Source organism: Cherax quadricarinatus, chromosome 65 (genome assembly GCF_038502225.1).
Source record: "Cherax quadricarinatus isolate ZL_2023a chromosome 65, ASM3850222v1, whole genome shotgun sequence".
Lineage (NCBI taxonomy): Eukaryota > Metazoa > Arthropoda > Malacostraca > Decapoda > Parastacidae > Cherax > Cherax quadricarinatus.
The window spans coordinates 5,400,975-5,419,171 of NC_091356.1; the positions used below are offsets into that span (position 1 = coordinate 5,400,975).

Genomic DNA, 18,197 nt, shown 5'->3' on the forward strand with positions numbered 1-18,197 from the left:
GTATTTTTGAGTGGTGGTGAACGGATAACATGCAGCCTATTCGTAAAATGACCTGCGTAATCGCTTAAAGCCCTTTTACTCAACCTCTTTTGTGTTTACTTACTACAAATACATACGAACACTTGGCACCTCATTAAGTCATTTATTTTCACTTCTTGGACTGTCATACAAGCTGTTGGACACCTGTCATGCGTTTTATCTCATATATTTCTTGGACTTAATTACACTATTAACAAAAGATGTTTTCTCTGCAGGTATCACAGCCTTGTTAGTAAGTGCAGCAAGTGGCATTATAGCATGCGTATTAAACCCTACGGAGGCGCATGTAGAAGAGGTCAACCAGGGTTCGGAGAGTCAGGTAGAGTTGCAAGTAATCGTGCATCAAAGAGAATGGACGAGGGACGGTGGGAATCGTCATAATGCAAGCACCTCGATGTCGGACCTTGAAGCACCACCACCGTACCCTGCAGCATCATCATCGTCGCCGCACCCGACGGAAACTGACATCATCACTATCATCACCCAACAAAGCTATCGAGGAACCCAACACAATGAGTATTCTAACCCTATATTCAGACAACATGGTCATGGAGGCAATGCTCTAAATGCTCTCAGAGGTGGTGGTGTGGAATCTGAAGACGGTTTACCAAGCTACGAGGCGGCCTTGGCCACCAGACCACCACCCTCCACACACCCCACTCATCATCACCACCCACCACACCCACCACTCATAACACCCTCGCCTAACCTATAACACGCTTTAAAAAAGACACATGAGCAAACACTATGACATTGATTAGGAAAAGTTTCTGTCCTGGGACTTGATCCCTTCTCAGATGTAGGTCCCAGGACCGAAACGTTTTCCAATAAATACTTCCTGGTGTTTGCTCACATGTGTTTTTAAATGTCGGTATCAATTACCAAAATTTATACCAAGAGAAGAGGCGGAACGACAAGGTATGCTTGGCACAGTCTTGATCAGTGACAACATACTCCATCAGGTCACCAAGACCACAATGAATGCCCAGTCTAAAGACCCACTCAAAACAATTTGTGAAAAATCTTAAAAGAAAAAGAAATCGCTGCCATCATTCATCATCAGATCATTATCATGCTTATACTAAATTCTAAATTCTATTAAACCTCAAAATCTGTAATGTATGTTTTCTTTAATTTTCCTTATGTGACTGAAATTTTGGGGAAGATAAATTTTTGACTATTTTTTTTTAAGACTGGCAAGGACAACATTAAATTTTAAAAATTCTGTTTAAAAGAGAAATAAGGTGGTGACTTATTCTTCAGGAAACAAAACAATGTTTTCTGACCCGTTCAATGATTAAATAACAACCTTGTTTCAGGGAAATGATTACTGAATAGTAATGAAGTGTGAGACAAGACTTTGCTGCCTTCACAAGGATCCTCAAGACCTATATATAGCTATCTTCACGAGGATCCTCAAGACCCATATATAGCTATCTTCACGAGGATCCTCAAGACACATATATAGCTATCTTCACGAGGATCCTCAAGACCCATATATAGCTATCTTCACGAGGATCCTCAAGACACATATATAGCTATCTTCACGAGGATCCTCAAGACCCATATATAGCTATCTTCACGAGGATCCTCAAGACACATATATAGCTATCTTCACGAGGATCCTCAAGACACATATATAGCTATCTTCACGAGGATCCTCAAGACCCATATATAGCTATCTTCACGAGGATCCTCAAGACAGATATATAGCTATCTTCACGAGGATCCTCAAGACCCATATATAGCTATCTTCACGAGGATCCTCAAGACCCATATATAGCTATCTTCACGAGGATCCTCAAGACAGATATATAGCTATCTTCACGAGGATCCTCAAGACACATATATAGCTATCTTCACGAGGATCCTCAAGACACATATATAGCTATCTTCACGAGGATCCTCAAGACACATATATAGCTATCTTCACGAGGATCCTCAAGACCCATATATAGCTATCTTCACGAGGATCCTCAAGACACATATATAGCTATCTTCACGAGGATCCTCAAGACACATATATAGCTATCTTCACGAGGATCCTCAAGACACATATATAGCTATCTTCACGAGGATCCTCAAGACACATATATAGCTATCTTCACGAGGATCCTCAAGACCCATATATAGCTATCTTCACGAGGATCCTCAAGACATATATAGCTATCTTCACGAGGATCCTCAAGACACATATATAGCTATCTTCACGAGGATCCTCAAGACACATATATAGCTATCTTCACGAGGATCCTCAAGACACATATATAGCTATCTTCACGAGGATCCTCAAGACACATATATAGCTATCTTCACGAGGATCCTCAAGACACATATATAGCTATCTTCACGAGGATCCTCAAGACACATATATAGCTATCTTCACGAGGATCCTCAAGACAGATATATAGCTATCTTCACGAGGACCCTCAAGACACATAGCTATCTTTATGAGGATCCTCAAAACACATAGCTACCTTTACGAGGATCCTCAAAACACATAGCTACCTTCACGAGGATCCTCAAAACAAATAGCTACCTTCACGAGGATCCTCAAGACACATATATAGCTACCTTTATGAGGATCCTCAAAACACATAGCTACCTTCACGAGGATCCTCAAAACACATAGCTATCTTCACGAGGATCCCCAAAACACATAGCTATCTTCACGAGGATCCTCAAGATACATAGCTACCTCCACGAGGATCCTCAAAACACATAGCTACCTTCACGAGGATCTTCAAGACACATAGCTACCTTCACGAGGATCCTCACAACACATAGCTATCTTCACGAGGATCCTCAAAACACATAGCTATCTTCACGAGGATCCTCAAAACACATAACTATCTTCACGAGGATCCTCAAGACACATAGCTACCTTCACGAGGATCCTCAAAACACAGCTACCTTCACAAGGATCCTCAAGACACATAGCTACCTTCACAAGGATCCTCAAGACACATAGCTACCTTCACAAGGATCCTCAAGACACATAGCTACCTTCACAAGGATCCTCAAGACACATAGCTACCTTCACAAGGATCCTCAAGACACATAGCTACCTTCACAAGGATCCTCAAGACACATAGCTACCTTCACAAGGATCCTCAAGACACATAGCTACCTTCACAAGGATCCTCAAGACACAGAGCTACCTTCACAAGGATCCTCAAGACACATAGCTACCTTCACAAGGATCCTCAAGACACATAGCTACCTTCACAAGGATCCTCAAGACACATAGCTACCTTCACAAGGATCCTCAAGACATATAGCTACCTTCACAAGGATCCTCAAGACACATAGCTACCTTCACAAGGATCCTCAAGACACATAGCTACCTTCACAAGGATCCTCAAGACACATAGCTACCTTCACAAGGATCCTCAAGACACATAGCTACCTTCACAAGGATCCTCAAGACACATAGCTACCTTCACAAGGATCCTCAAGACACATAGCTACCTTCACAAGGATCCTCAAGACACATAGCTACCTTCACAAGGATCCTCAAGACACATAGCTACCTTCACAAGGATCCTCAAGACACATAGCTACCTTCACAAGGATCCTCAAGACACATAGCTACCTTTATGAGGATCCTCAAGACACATAGCTACCTTCACAAGGATCCTCAAGACACATAGCTACCTTCACAAGGATCCTCAAGACACAAACTCGTAACATACCACAATAAAACACAATATTACAACAATACCTGGTATTTAAAACATAATAGCCGTATTAATTTATGAGTGCTCCATCCTTGAGTGGAGATGATCAGACTGGGTGGGTCATTGGTCTAATCCGGGGGGGTACATGGACCTGCTCCGCATGGGTCAGTAGGCCTGTTGCAGTGTTCCTTCTTTCTTATGTTCTTAATTTATGAGGGTTATTCCATGTATATAATGTACAACTATGTAACAAACTATTTTACTTTACAATTGAAATAAATCTCGCCTCATGTATATTATTAAGTTTAGATGTACTATGACTAGTTAATATTTACATGCATTAACATATAGGAAAATTAAATCATATTTTTAGAGAATTAGTCATTTGTTTATTGTAAATTGAAGTGTTTGTATATTAGCAGATACAAGTATAACAATCACTGGTCAGGGAAAGACAACCTACCGAGATCAACCTATTTTGATCTCGGTCTGCTGAAGAGGACCTCAGTACGAGGCAGCAGTATATAATATGTACCTTCTATTTCATTTCCTTCATGTTTTTTTTTAAGTCATCATATACATAACTTCAAAGAGTGATTTTTATTCTGACAACTTAACCAAGGATATCCCTACGGCTCTTCAAACAGAACCATATTACATCAACAGTTAATGCTTCCCAGGAATTTAATAATAATAATAATAATAATAATAATAATAATAGTAATAACAATAATAATAATAATAATAATAATAATAATAATAATAATAATAATAATAATAATAATAATAATAATAATAATAATAATAATAATAATAATCAAACCTGTAGCTTACCAGATACTCGAGAGTTAGCTAATTATATACTTAATAACTTACTGTACTCTGTGTTACAGAAAGATTACTTCGGAATCCTAGCGACCTTCTCGGTTCTAGGCTTTTTCTTCTTCATCATCTTCAGTGTCCTGGAAATTTCCGTATTAGCTGTCATATCAGGTGAGGCTGTCATAACAGGTGTGGCTGTGATGACAGGTGTGGCTGTGATGACAGGTGTGGCTGTGATGACAGGTGTGGCTGTGATGACAGGTGAAGCTGTGATGACAGGTGTGGCTGTGATGACAGGTGTGGCTGTGATGACAGGTGTGGCTGTGATGACAGGTGAAGCTGTGATGACAGGTGAGGCTGTCATAACAGGTGAAGCTGTGATGACAGGTGTGGCTGTCATAACAGGTGAAGCTGTGATTACAGGTGAGGCTGTCATAACAGGTGAAGCTGTGATTACAGGTGTGGCTGTGATGACAGGTGTGGCTGTGATGACAGGTGTGGCTGTGACAGGTGTGGCTGTGATGACAGGTTAATGTAGCTGATACATTTATCCACACAGTGCTTCAGTGATAGCACTCTTGATGCTGCTAAAGTACTATTGAGCTAATTAATCAGAGCTTCCGTCGCTTGCTATGAATCAAACCAGATTATCTCCATTTCCAAGGCACTGTTTGACGCTTACGGGTTTGGCGCTTCGTTATAAATATAATAATAATGTGATAATAAAGGCAAGGATCTCCCCTGATCAAGTTTGTGTTTACAAACTTATTTCAATAATAATAATGTGATAATAAAGGCATGGATCTCCCCTGATCAAGTTTGTGTTTACAAATTTATTTCAAAATTGCTCTGCATATTGTTCAAATATTTCCATTCATACATTTTTCAATAATATTTTTTGCATAATTGTAGCTTTTATAGCTTTTTTGGGAGGGGCGCAGAACTTAAATAAAATTCAATAAGATTTATATATTTTAAACCTGGCGGCCGAGGATGTTGATGGTGCCTCAGGAATTTATTATATTCGTGAGGAAGCGCTGAACCCTCAAGGGGTAATACAAAACTTAGGGAATGGGAGGTAATCAAATTAGATGCGAAGAAGGGAAAGGCAACTACAATTCCTTGGATCAAGAGCCCTTCTCTGCCGTCATGGTACCTCCCTGGAAGCAGCCTCAGTCAACTTAGTTTCATTGTTTTAAAAAAAATACCACACTGAAAAAAATTAACCAGGAAAACCTGAGTACTTCCATGTGTTTCCACAGTTGTTTTGAGATGATGTGTGAGCACATGAAGTGTCCAGGTTTCCCCCGTTTATTCTTTTTCAGTTTTATTTGTTATATATTTGCAGTCACGCGTTTTATTGTGATTTCCTCAAACGTTAGTTTTTCGTTAGATATGCTCCTGGTGTTCATTTATTCTTTAAATTTCTATTACCTGTATTCAAATAACCCACATTTCTTCCAGTAAACTATAATAATATTACAGTACTTCTCTTCTCTGATAACTGAAAGTTATATTTTGCGTACAGGTAGGAAAGTTAACAGCAATATAACTTGTGAGAATGAGCATGGGGGTGATAACGAAATTTCTTTTGCAGGTGTAGCGACCATGATTCTGATTGTGCTATCATACAAGGCGAAGAGGAAAATAAACCAGATGGAGCTCCAAGAATCTGCACGTGAGAGAGACGTAACTAACCAGGACACAGTGAACCAGATGGAGGTGCGGGTAGCCACATACCAGATAGATGTGAATAGTTCCGCCGTGGATATTCAGAATGCACACATCCGGGTATCATATCCTGCATCACCGCCACAGTATTCTGCAACACCGCCACAATATCGTGCAACACATTCAACTTCTGAAGCATCACCACCGTTGTTCTCTACACCACCACCACCGTACTCTGCAACACCACCAACATACCTTGAAACTATGTTATATCCAACGGGGGCTCCATTATTAGTCCCTAGCACAACGTACCCTCAGGAACTTGATGTTTCAATAATCTTGGACCCGTTGTCTAGGCACAGCACCCAACAAAACATCCAGGCAGAACAAAATTACGGAACCTTTGCTGCAAATATTCTAAGAAGCGATGGTATGAGATCAACCACTGTTCTGCAGTTTTCTGAAGACGGGTTACCCAGCTATGAGGCAGCTATAGCCACCATTCAACATCTGAACTAACCACAACTTCCACTAATTTACATCTTACCACTTGGCAGAAGTTGTAAATTAAAAGTATCTTTGATAAACTTTTGATTAATAAAACCACACAAGACCAAGTCAAGGCTGCACTGTCTGGTTAATGGAGTTCATAGGCTCACGCTCCGCATTGTAGAAGGAAAATCTTGAAAAAATAAAAAAACTAATGGTACTATTCATCCAAAGACTTTCTGACATTAAAATTTATTCATATTATGTAAAATATATATTTATATATCCTTCATGTAATATAGTGAAAGATTAGATACCTGCAGCAGTGAACCAGATGGAGGTGCGGGTAGCCACATACCAGATAGATGTGAATAGTTCCGCCGTGGATATTCAGAATGCACACATCCGGGTATCATATCCTGCATCACCGCCACAGTATTCTGCAACACCGCCACAATATCGTGCAACACATTCAACTTCTGAAGCATCACCACCGTTGTTCTCTACACCACCACCACCGTACTCTGCAACACCACCAACATACCTTGAAACTATGTTATATCCAACGGGGGCTCCATTATTAGTCCCTAGCACAACGTACCCTCAGGAACTTGATGTTTCAATAATCTTGGACCCGTTGTCTAGGCACAGCACCCAACAAAACATCCAGGCAGAACAAAATTACGGAACCTTTGCTGCAAATATTCTAAGAAGCGATGGTATGAGATCAACCACTGTTCTGCAGTTTTCTGAAGACGGGTTACCCAGCTATGAGGCAGCTATAGCCACCATTCAACATCTGAACTAACCACAACTTCCACTAATTTGCATCTTACCACTTGGCAGAAGTTGTAAATTAAAAGTATCTTTGATAAACTTTTGATTAATAAAACCACACAAGACCAAGTCAAGGCTGCACTGTCTGGTTAATGGAGTTCATAGGCTCACGCTCCGCATTGTAGAAGGAAAATCTTGAAAAAATAAAAAAACTAATGGTACTATTCATCCAAAGACTTTCTGACATTAAAATTTATTCATATTATGTAAAATATATATTTATATATCCTTCATGTAATATAGTGAAAGATTAGATACCTGCAGCAGATTTTTGTCAATGTATTTTGTCTTTAAATAAAGCTCCGGGGGGTCAACGGACCCCCGGAACTCTCTCCGGATATATATATATATATATATATATATATATATATATATATATATATATATATATATATATATCCTGAGAGTTTACTTTGATCCCTATTTTAATGACTAAAGAATTCTTGACTGGTGGAGAACAGGTGGCAGACAGTCTTACTGACTTACTAACCAACTAACCATCCGAGATAGAAGATACACTATACCATTGTTACATATATTGATATAATTAAGAGCACCATCTCATTTAGCTTGCATATAAAGACGAGTATTGCGGAGTAAGTCTTAGGACTAATTATCGCTTACGATTAAGTATAATAAAGCTTAATTCCAAGCCAAATGTGTAAAATTATTAGTCTTCTGTACGAGTCTTTATACCCGATTGTGAACTTGTTGCTCGTCACCATCACTTAACTTAATCTAATGTAATAAAAAAGGAACATACAGGTAATTATCTTCATTATTTTAACCATTCTGATGAAATTAACAAATTGTAATTTCTGGTTTGCTTTGTGTCGCTCTGTATTACTATTAAGAAGTTGCTAAATGAATCGATTGATAAAATACCTGATAGATAAAGTAGGATATCGCAAATGATTTTTCGCTATTGCCAAGGTTAGCCACTTTGTCGAATTTGAAGCCTCTGTACACGAGGATACATGTCATCACTTCTCCACCATCAAGAATATTTTAATCCCGAATATAACCCTGCTGGGATCAAAGTAAACTGTGTATATATACTGAGTTATACACCCCTTTATGTGTATATGAATTGCTCTTCTCATTGCATACATCAAGAGAGGTGTCCTCGTCAAAATATATAAAAATTGATATAGCCTCAAAATTATAAATGTTCCTGTAAGGAATTTTTACTATTTAAACCCTTTTATGGAACATGTATATGCGAATGTTTATTGGACTATAATACATAGGCACTCGTAAAAATTATATTAATTATTTTAAAATCGGTAATAAATATAAATAAAACGGTTTAATTAAATGGTTCGGTCGACATGGATACGCTTAGTCTTCATAGAGTCGAGATAAAGTTGTGGAACCAGATGGGTATAAGGCTGTTGAACCAGCTGTAGGTGCGGCTATTGAACCAGCTGTGGGTGCGGGTATTGAACCAGCTGTGAGTGAGGCTACTGGGCCAGCTGTGGGTAAGGGTTGAACCAGCTTTGTGTGAGGCTATTAGACCAGCTAGCTGTTGGGAAGGCTATTGGGATAGCTGTGGGTGAGGTTATTAAACCAGCTGTAGGTGAAGTCAGCTGTGGGTGAGGTTATTAAACCAACTGTAGGTGAAGTTAGCTGTGGGTGAGGTTATTACATCATCTGTAGTTAATTTTTCAGCCTAATGTCTACACTGCACCCCATACTTATCCTGTGGGAGGTAGTGGTCAAAGATTTGCAGACTTTATGGGTCCAGAGACTAGTCCAAACATCTGTGTTTGTTAAGCAAATTACAGTGTAATGAATTATTTACAATTTTATTGATTTTAGAACTATAGCAATGACTACAAAGTCACGAATTCAGTCACCAAAAAAATATTACTATGTAGTTATAACTATTTACGAGTTACTGACAATACACAATATTAAGCAAGATGTGGTCGAATTTAGGCAAGTTAAGCAAAGTCAGAGTATTTTTCATAATGACTAGTAATGTCACTGTGGATAAAATTCTTAGACATATCTTGATCATTTGTAAACGAGTTGTCTTTGAATTCATTAACTTGATCGTACTCTAGCACATAATGACCTAGGATGTGACAATAATTCATCAGGTTAAGTTGGCATTTATGTCTATGTCAACGGGTGATGCAACCTCCCAGAGGTACTTGTTGCCCAGCCCGAGCCAGACAGTACTGACATACAGGAGTCTGGTGATTTTGTTGCATCTGCAATAGACATGTGGCTTCTGCATTATAAAATGATAATAGATGGAATTACTGGTGCCACTTTCCCTTAGTCCCATGTCTATGAAGAGCAATTGAAGTTCTTTTAGTACTACTGTCCGCAAACTACTAGTCGGCAGCCCAAGGCATATATATGGTTTGGCAATTCATAATTTCTATTGTGAATCCACAAAAGGTGAACTCGGACTCCACTAGCTACAATCCTACCATACCTGTGTCCGGCTTCTAACACAAGCATGCCACAAGTGACACTCATACAGTTAAGAGAATTTATGGATTATAAAAAAATCAATTACAATTAAGGTGTCAATTTTGTATACACGGACACATTTCAGCGCAAGGAATATATCAAACAATTTAGTGAGAAAACTGGAAACTCAAAAGTGATGCATTCTCCGATTTCTGTGTGCCATCAGCTGCACCAATTGTTGGTGAACAGAGCGGTTAACATGTATTATTTGTGAAAGAGAATGCATTTAACTAAGGCTTCAATACAATTCTAAGCATTATGCTTAACTAAAACGAAAAAAAATTGTTGTTTTATAATAAGGTTCTTTAGGAAAATTGAGGGATAATTATTTGGAAAGATAGTTTTCCATGGCGCAGGAAAGTGCCGCTGTTTTCTTGCTTGACTTAAGCTTGACATAAGTCGTTCATTCAGAAGTGCTCTACTCTGGTGAAGAAAGCTTGGAGAGCTTCTATGCAAGGGTTTGGATGAGCTTGTCTTAGCATATTAATTTAACACCAAAGAGGGCATGTCTTCCAGTGACACGATCTCTTGATGCATGGACATCGTTCTTTCTGCATATTTAGAATTCTGGTGGTACATGAATATCCTAGGATGATCCTCATCGCTTTGTTGTGCAATTTTTCAAGCCCTCCAAGATTCCAGTCTGACACAAGAGCAACAAGGGGGTAGAGCAGCACCAGTGCCGCATCCACGATGAGGGGACGGGGCTAAAAAGTCCCCCAAATGCAAATACTTTTTATTTTTTTAATTATTGACTAATTTTCACTATTATATCACCCAGTGACCACGAAAGAAGACACTTTAAAAAATCTCACAGACGTCCTGAAAATCATGTTCTGAAATCGTGGGGTGTCACTGTGCTGCACCGTGAGTTAGTGATTTGCTAGAAGGAAAATACAGTTTTCACTATTATTTTATTATCACTACACCTGAGGTGAAACCCTGCCACAGCTCAAAGTGTTCTCAGCTTTTGTATTAGTAACTGTGTTGTTAAACCAAAACCAAGTAGAGGGACCTCCAAGCCTAGTTACCTGTATCTGGTTACATTCTAGCCGAGAAATATCATGCAACTGCATCCTGTGGACTTTCTCTCTGTCGAAAAGGACACCTATTAAATATTCTCGTTTTCTCATCCATGGTGGTCAACCCCAGGTTCTGGCATGAGTCTAGTACGTGATTAAGGATGCTATAGGCATTGGAGAATCCGGTGGTATAAATCATTACACCATCAACAAAACTAATCATATAATGATTGGGCTGGGTAGGTACAACATTTAGTAAAGCATTAATAACTAGAAAAGTAGCTATTGAAATGATACACACTCCTTCCATGCATGAAACTATGCAGCCGGGGGAACAGAAATGATTTGATTCTATGTATGAGGTGATTTGAGACCATCCTCTCGTATGTTTTACACAAGCAGCTAGTAAGACATATTGGACGAAATGAATTTTAAAGATTCGGAGTGGGAATGATGAGACTAATTAATATTCATGATTTAGAGAGATCCCAAGTAACATAGCCCATTGTATAGTTCAAGTAGGTGAGGCTATTGAACTAGCTGTGGGCGAGGCTATTGAACCAGCTGTGGATGAGGTTATTGAATCAGTTCTAGGCAGGGCTACTGAATTAGCTGTGGGTGAGGCTATTAAACCAGTTGTGGGTGAGACTATTGAACCAGTTGTGGCTGAGGCTACTGAACCAACTGTGGCAGGGGCTATTGAAGCAGCCGTGGGTGAGGGTACTGAGTTGCGCATAGACGACGCTGTTGGACCACCTGTATTTGAGGCTGTGAAGCCAGCTGGAGAGATGATCGCTACAGCCACTTCGTAGCTAGGCAGATCATCCAGCGAGGTCTCGAACGCACTACGATGATACATATCTTCTTGGTTTGGTGTTGCAGCGGAGCCACCATGAAGCAGGAATTGCGGCCCGCTTGGTGTAGAAATGGAGCTACTGAAGGGAGTTTCAGAATAAGGCGGAGGAGGTTCTCTGATAGCAGAGTGTGTCCAGCTGTTGACGATGGGGAACGAAATTGCTAAATCTGAAGCACTGAGATCCCGAAGCTGGGGAGGATAGGCCATTTGACTTCCCGGATGCTGGGGTGTGAGAGCTCCACTCTGAGTTCCTTCCGAGTTGAGAGTTTCTTGTAGGTTAGTCTGCTCCTTTCTGAATATCAGGCAGAATTGAAGACATAGCCAGATTCCACAAATACCTTAGAAGGGTAGTATAGATTTACATTTTAACGCTATGATATTCTTTAGATCATTGTCACCTTATGTTGACATATCTTCAACTGATGGACACTTGCTTATAAATAGCACACACTAACTATAGAGGAAGTACTGACCAAACAAAATAGACCAGGTGCTCATATTGAAGATGAAAGTGATCACAAAGCCGGCCATGAAGAAGATGATGGCCATGCCCCAGATGGTGTTCGGTGTTGTCTGCAATTATTATTATTATTATTATTACCAGAACTGTGGAAAATTTTGGATTTTCTTAAATTCAGCATGTGTAAATTTGAATAATACAATAACTGTGTAATAAAATATGATGCTGATTTGACCCTTTAGAGAAATTTCGAGTGGGGGGGGAGAGGGTGGAGAACAGCTGCTAAGTAACGCCGGGGAGGGAGATGCCATATTGAATTTAATGTGTGAGCACTGGACTTAATTGTTCACCAGTAATTCGGCGTTTTCCGAGGCCAATTTGAGGTGTTTCAGCCTGAATTTGTAATAGGAACCCTTGTTAATGTCCCCTGCTGAAGAATTGGGACAGGGAATTTGTGGGACCTCAAGAATTACGTGTAGATGGAGAAAGATAAGGGAACATCACTCACAGGGTAGTACACCATTAGTCCTTGCATTTAGATCACTAGCTGACCAGTGTAGGGTCTAGGTGTCAGGTAGGTGCTGCGGTGTGATCCATCTACAGTAATTAAATAGTAAGTGTTAATATGAATATTTTATGTACCCAGCAAGTAAATCAAAATCCTATACAGTCCACACAACTTTAATTACCAGAGTAGCTGATTTTAGTATTGTATTTATTAATTTAATGTCCGGTATGGCTTTTTGTGAGAGTGTTGAAAAAGTGGGTAGCCGAAGGAATTGTAGTTCAGCGACCTACTGCAACTAAGTCCCACCTACGTCACCCAAATTACTTGCGGGTAATAATTCAGATAATGCTCTGTAAGCCTCCTGCAGGTGATTTGCTCAATAATAATAATAATAATAATAATAATAATAATAATAATAATAATAATAATAATAATAATAATAATAATAATAATTCCCACAAGAATTGTCATTATTATTATTATTATTATTATTATTATTATTATTATTATTATTATTATTATTATTATTATTATTTGCGTGAAGTGCTAAATCCGTGTGGGTAAATCAGCATAAGGAGTGCTGGAGACTCGATCTTCCGTTCGTGTATTGTTACACGTTAAACGATAGCATTACAATGAGAAACATCTCTAACTGGATAAGGAGAGCATGCGAGGCAGACAGTTTTTTTTTTTTTTATAGATTTTACCATCGAAGTGGCTAGTCAGATGTGTGCTCCCTACCCATTCTGTGGATATGAGGAAGAGTAAGAACTTACTAATAAACAAAAGGCCTGAGAACTAGGCCCCAAAAGAGTTAAGAGGGGCGCTTCTGGACCGACAAGTAGTTGAAAAAGAAAATGAAATCAGTTATGACACTTTATTTGGAGCTTTCGGTCCTAGGAACTAAAATGTCGTAAGTGATTACATTTTATGTCTCATTCCATATACCACTAAGCTACTGAACATCTATGAGGTCTTACCCGTGAGTTGGAAGACGCCATGGGACAAGAAGACTAGTATGAACCACATGTACGAACCAACAGGAATGGAGTGAGGTACTGTCAGCCGCTCATGTTATGAGATAACCTTATCAACGTTATCCACTAGAATGTGGCAGAAATATCATGAGAGATAACAGTATGTGGCGGCATCAACGTGGTAAGAGATTATGTGCCACAATGTACTTGAAGATACCTGATGATAGAATCAGAAACACTCGGTAAAGGGGAATCTTCCATCCTAACAGCAACACACTTTAGAGGTGATGAATATGATACATGTGCAACACCTGAATATCTTTATTGTCAAAACGTTTCGCCAACTACTGACTTCGTCAATTCAACACAGAGAGACGGATTACCTCGACTCCTACAGTCTCCTGTTTTAAGATTTTTAGATTTTGCCACTGAAGTGGCTAGTTTATTGTGCACTCCATATCCATCCTGTGGACGGTAGTGCAAGAGCATATGGATACACAAAAGGCCCAGGAACTAGGCCCCAAAAGGGTTAACAGGTGTATATATGGGTTTATATCTACATATCTACAGTTCACTTATCTGTTACAAGCAAATTTAAGAAATTTGCTTAATATATCTGGTATCTTATTTTCATTAATAAGATATCTTGACATATCACATAGGTTATTATACTGTCTGTCTCTGTATTCCTCAATAAGTGGACAATTAAGCACATAGTGTTCAAGACAGTGACCATATGCCTGATCACATAATTTGCATTTAGTTTGATCATCATCTGTGTGTCTCCCAAACTGCCAGAAGTACTTGTAACCTAGCCTAAGCCTGGCCACTACAACATCAGTCAGTCTGTTCACATTGCAAGTTGCTCCATAAACTTACTTATCTATGTTCATGTTATAGTGGGTTATAGATCTACTCAGGCTTCTAACTGCATTCCCATAACAATCATTTTCATTATTTACTTCTCTCCTAATATTATTCCTAATGCTAGACACAGATATACCAAAGTTATATTCTATATTCTCCTTCTGGGTACTCTTCTTGGCTAACATATCAACTTTATCATGAAGGAGTAATCCAATGTGTGATGGGATCCATAGCAATTGTACATTAATCCCCTTGTCCCTGATTTTTGAGTATCCATACCTGGCTTCTCCAATGTGCATGTTGTTGGAGTCATTATATGAGTCAAGAGTCTTCAATGACGACATAGAATCAGTAATGATGATAGAGTCAAGCTCAGTGTCATAAGTTAGCTTTAGCGCCCTTAGGATTGCAAACAATTCAGTTTGCAATGTTGTTAATTCTTATGCCTAACTTAACAAATTTATTATCGTTCTTAACTAGGGAGGTGGCAACAAGAGCAGATGCAGCCCTGCCAGAAGACTCCTGTTTAGATCCATCAGTGTATATAACTTGTGATAACTTATTTCTACCAGCTAGGCGAGAAATTTCTTCTTGACCAGTTGCTTTAACAAGTGATTTAAGGAAGGGTTTACTAGCAATGAGTTTCTTGGGAGGGACTTGCAGGTATGTGATATTAAATGAATACATCTTCCATGGAGGGGTGAAATGCTCTTGTTGCCTACAGTGATACAGTTCATGCAGGTTTTAAAACCTAATGCAATTGCACGTTTTCACAATCCATTTAGATCTGTGTGTATTTACCTCTAGACACTAGGTAAGATTCATTGTGACAGTGTCTGGTTCATGTCTTAACATTCTAATACCGATTAGTGTTAATCTCAACAATCCTATCACTGATACTCCAGTTTTAACAGCTTCAAATAACCTTAGTATTGAATTCATAAAGCCACTGGTTGGCGAAACGTCTTCAGAATAAAGATAACCAGGTGTTGCACATGTGTCTTATTCATTCATCAACTTCTCGGTAAGGTATACCATTAATGTTATGACACTTCAATAACAGAGGAATAAATGCACCAGCCTACTGGTACTAGGCATCATGACGGATACTCTTTCACAATTCAACGTTACCTACTCTTATCATGTTTTCCAATTAAATGGTTGTATTTTGTTTACCAGGATCAGCATGATGAAGAAACAAATGATATATACACCGAAAGGTGTATGTCTCTCGGTGTTATATATGCAGTAAGCTTACTTCAAACCCTGCTTTTAAGAGACTGAGGTGAGTTTCAGCCATACGATGATCAGCTCAATGGAGCTTGTGGTTACATGACCCAGCTTCCTTTTTATGGTACTCTGCCTTGACAAAAAACTGAAAGATTGACTACAAATCACCCAGAACAAAATGGTAAGATTCATCATGGACCTGGATCCAGGAGAACATGTAGGCCAGGATGGTAAGATTCATCCTGGACCTGGATCCAGGAGAGCATGTAGGCCAGGATAAATTACAACAATTGGATATGTTGAATGTTGAAGACAAAGTAAAACAGAAGTTAAATCAAGTTTATAAAACTGATCACAAACAGTGTCCAGAATATCTTGCTGCCAATTTTGTCAAGGCTGGGAACTAAAGCAATCATAGTAATACGGGGAGAGAGCACAACTTTGGTACAATAATTTGCCTTTCATGTAAAATACTAGAAGTACAATAATCTCCCCTTATGTAGAATACTAGAAGTACAATAATCTCCCCTCATGTAGAATACTAGAAGTACAGTAATCTCCCCTCATGTAGAATACTAGAAGTACAATAATCTCCTCTCATGTAGAATACTAGAAGTACAATAATCTCCCCTCATGTAGAATACTAGAAGTACAGTAATCTCCCCTCATGTAGAATACTAGAAGTACAATAATCTCCCCTCATGTAGAATACTAGAAGTACAATAATCTCCCCTCATGTAGAATACTAGAAGTACAATAATCTCCCCTCATGTAGAGTACTAGTGGTACAATAATCTCCTCTCATGTAGAGTACTAGTGGTACAATAATCTCCCTCTGTGTGCGGCCAACAGTAACAGCCTGGTTGATCAGGCCCTGATCCACCATGAGGCCTGGTCGCAGACCGGGCCGCAGGGACGTTGACCCCCGAAACCCTCTCCAGGTATACTCATGTAGATTAGTAGTGGTACAATAGTAGTGGAGTTCAGTGCCTCTAGTGGTGAGAGTGGTGGCCTTGAGAGGTTCCTTGAAGGTGGTGGTGGCATAGATCACATCCAAGGAATGTGATCTATGCCGCCTGGGAGTGAACTTATCCTCCCAGGTGGTCCATGACCCCCACGGGTTGAGCACTCCACCATGAGTAGTACTGATAGTGATGGTGTAATAGTGTCATCTAGTGGTGGTAGTCAGAGTTAGTCAGGTTATCAGTGATGGTGTTATAGTGAAGGTCAGAACAGTGACCAACCTCAAGGTTACTAAAGGTCAGTTAACCTTCAATGGTCGTACAGAAGAGAGGTGTTGCTCCTCCTTCTGCCACCCCCGCCGGCTTTACCGCTTCCCCATTCTTTTAATACACCTAAATAACGTAAGTATTGTCTGGTGACGTATTTGTCAGTACAGCAGCAGAGTTGAGCTGCAGCTCCTGGTCCCCACCACCAGTTTGGTCACCAAACTATTAATATTTTAATAGTCTTAATTTAATTTTCTTTAGGGTCTGATGTCTTGGCGGGGGCGATTGATGCGAGGAACTAGAGCTACTCCCCCACTTCTGATCAAATATTAACTAACACTAGGTGTTACACCCAAAATGGTGCATCCAGTTCTGGGCTGGTTTTTTTTTTTTTCCATTATTGAAAAACAACTTAGTGAAGGTCTCTTGATCCAAGGAACTTGCTCCTTGTGATCCAGATAGACTTCTATGTAAACAAATTTTTAGTCGTCAGGTCTATGAGAAACAAATATTAAAGAAAAAGATAGCTTTACTTACTATGTTAAACATTAATTGGTATATCAGTCAGACAGTAATGTTACTAGTTTGTTACATGGTAATGTTTGCCTATAAATGTGTGTAATGTTCATGGTTATATGCGAATTTTTTGTTTCAGGTGTGCTGTATAGTCCTTGTGGCTTAGCGCTTCTTTTTTTATTATAATAATTGTTTCAGGTGTGGTAACTGAGGATTGCTGTGCCTGACTGTCTGCTGCAACATTGATCAACAACAACCTTGACCAGTCTGAGGAGTGGACACAGCCACACTAGTAAATGGTCTGACCCATAATATTTAGTGTTATATGGAGATGTAGCAGTTAGAGACGCCGGTAGAGGTGGGCAGGGCCCACTTGTAAGGTATTTCCAGGTTATAAGTCCACTAAAGTTTGGTTATTGAAGCAGATAGTATTTGTATTAGGTGGGAAGGTGGTGGGGAGAGTAAAGGAAAGATTGTAAGCAATTGATATCAAAAGTAGCTTAGTGG

General features: G+C 39.4%; 2 protein-coding genes across 5 annotated transcripts in view; one reads left to right on the forward strand and one right to left on the reverse strand.

Annotated features, from left to right (window-relative positions):
• LOC138854636 (uncharacterized) overlaps positions 1-7,758 on the forward strand; it is a 41,542-nt gene extending 33,784 nt beyond the window's left edge. For 2 of the 3 annotated variants that reach the window (XM_070098898.1, XM_070098896.1), the window contains 2 exons: positions 4,613-4,712; positions 6,139-7,758. In XM_070098898.1, the coding sequence (XP_069954999.1) occupies positions 4,613-4,712; positions 6,139-6,223 (185 nt within the window). In that variant the 3' untranslated portion in view covers positions 6,224-7,758. Of the gene's footprint in view, positions 1-254; positions 1,158-4,612; positions 4,713-6,138 lie in introns of those variants that run through there. The other variant, XM_070098897.1, reaches the window with a different exon arrangement.
• A 1,572-nt stretch (positions 7,759-9,330) lies between these two features.
• LOC138854635 (uncharacterized) lies at positions 9,331-13,948 on the reverse strand. Of its 2 annotated transcripts, XM_070098894.1 has the most exons (4): positions 13,852-13,932; positions 12,872-12,960; positions 12,377-12,476; positions 9,331-12,241 (listed from the first exon to the last, which is right to left on the reverse strand). In XM_070098894.1, exons 2-4 carry the CDS (start codon positions 12,896-12,898, stop codon positions 11,562-11,564), a joined length of 807 nt encoding a protein of 268 aa, XP_069954995.1. In that variant the 5' UTR covers positions 12,899-12,960; positions 13,852-13,932; the 3' UTR covers positions 9,331-11,561. The 2 variants fall into 2 exon arrangements, with proteins under 2 accessions (XP_069954995.1, XP_069954996.1); XM_070098895.1 differs by lacking the exon at positions 12,872-12,960 and having other exon boundaries at positions 13,852-13,948.
• Between the last annotated feature and the right edge of the window lie 4,249 nt (positions 13,949-18,197).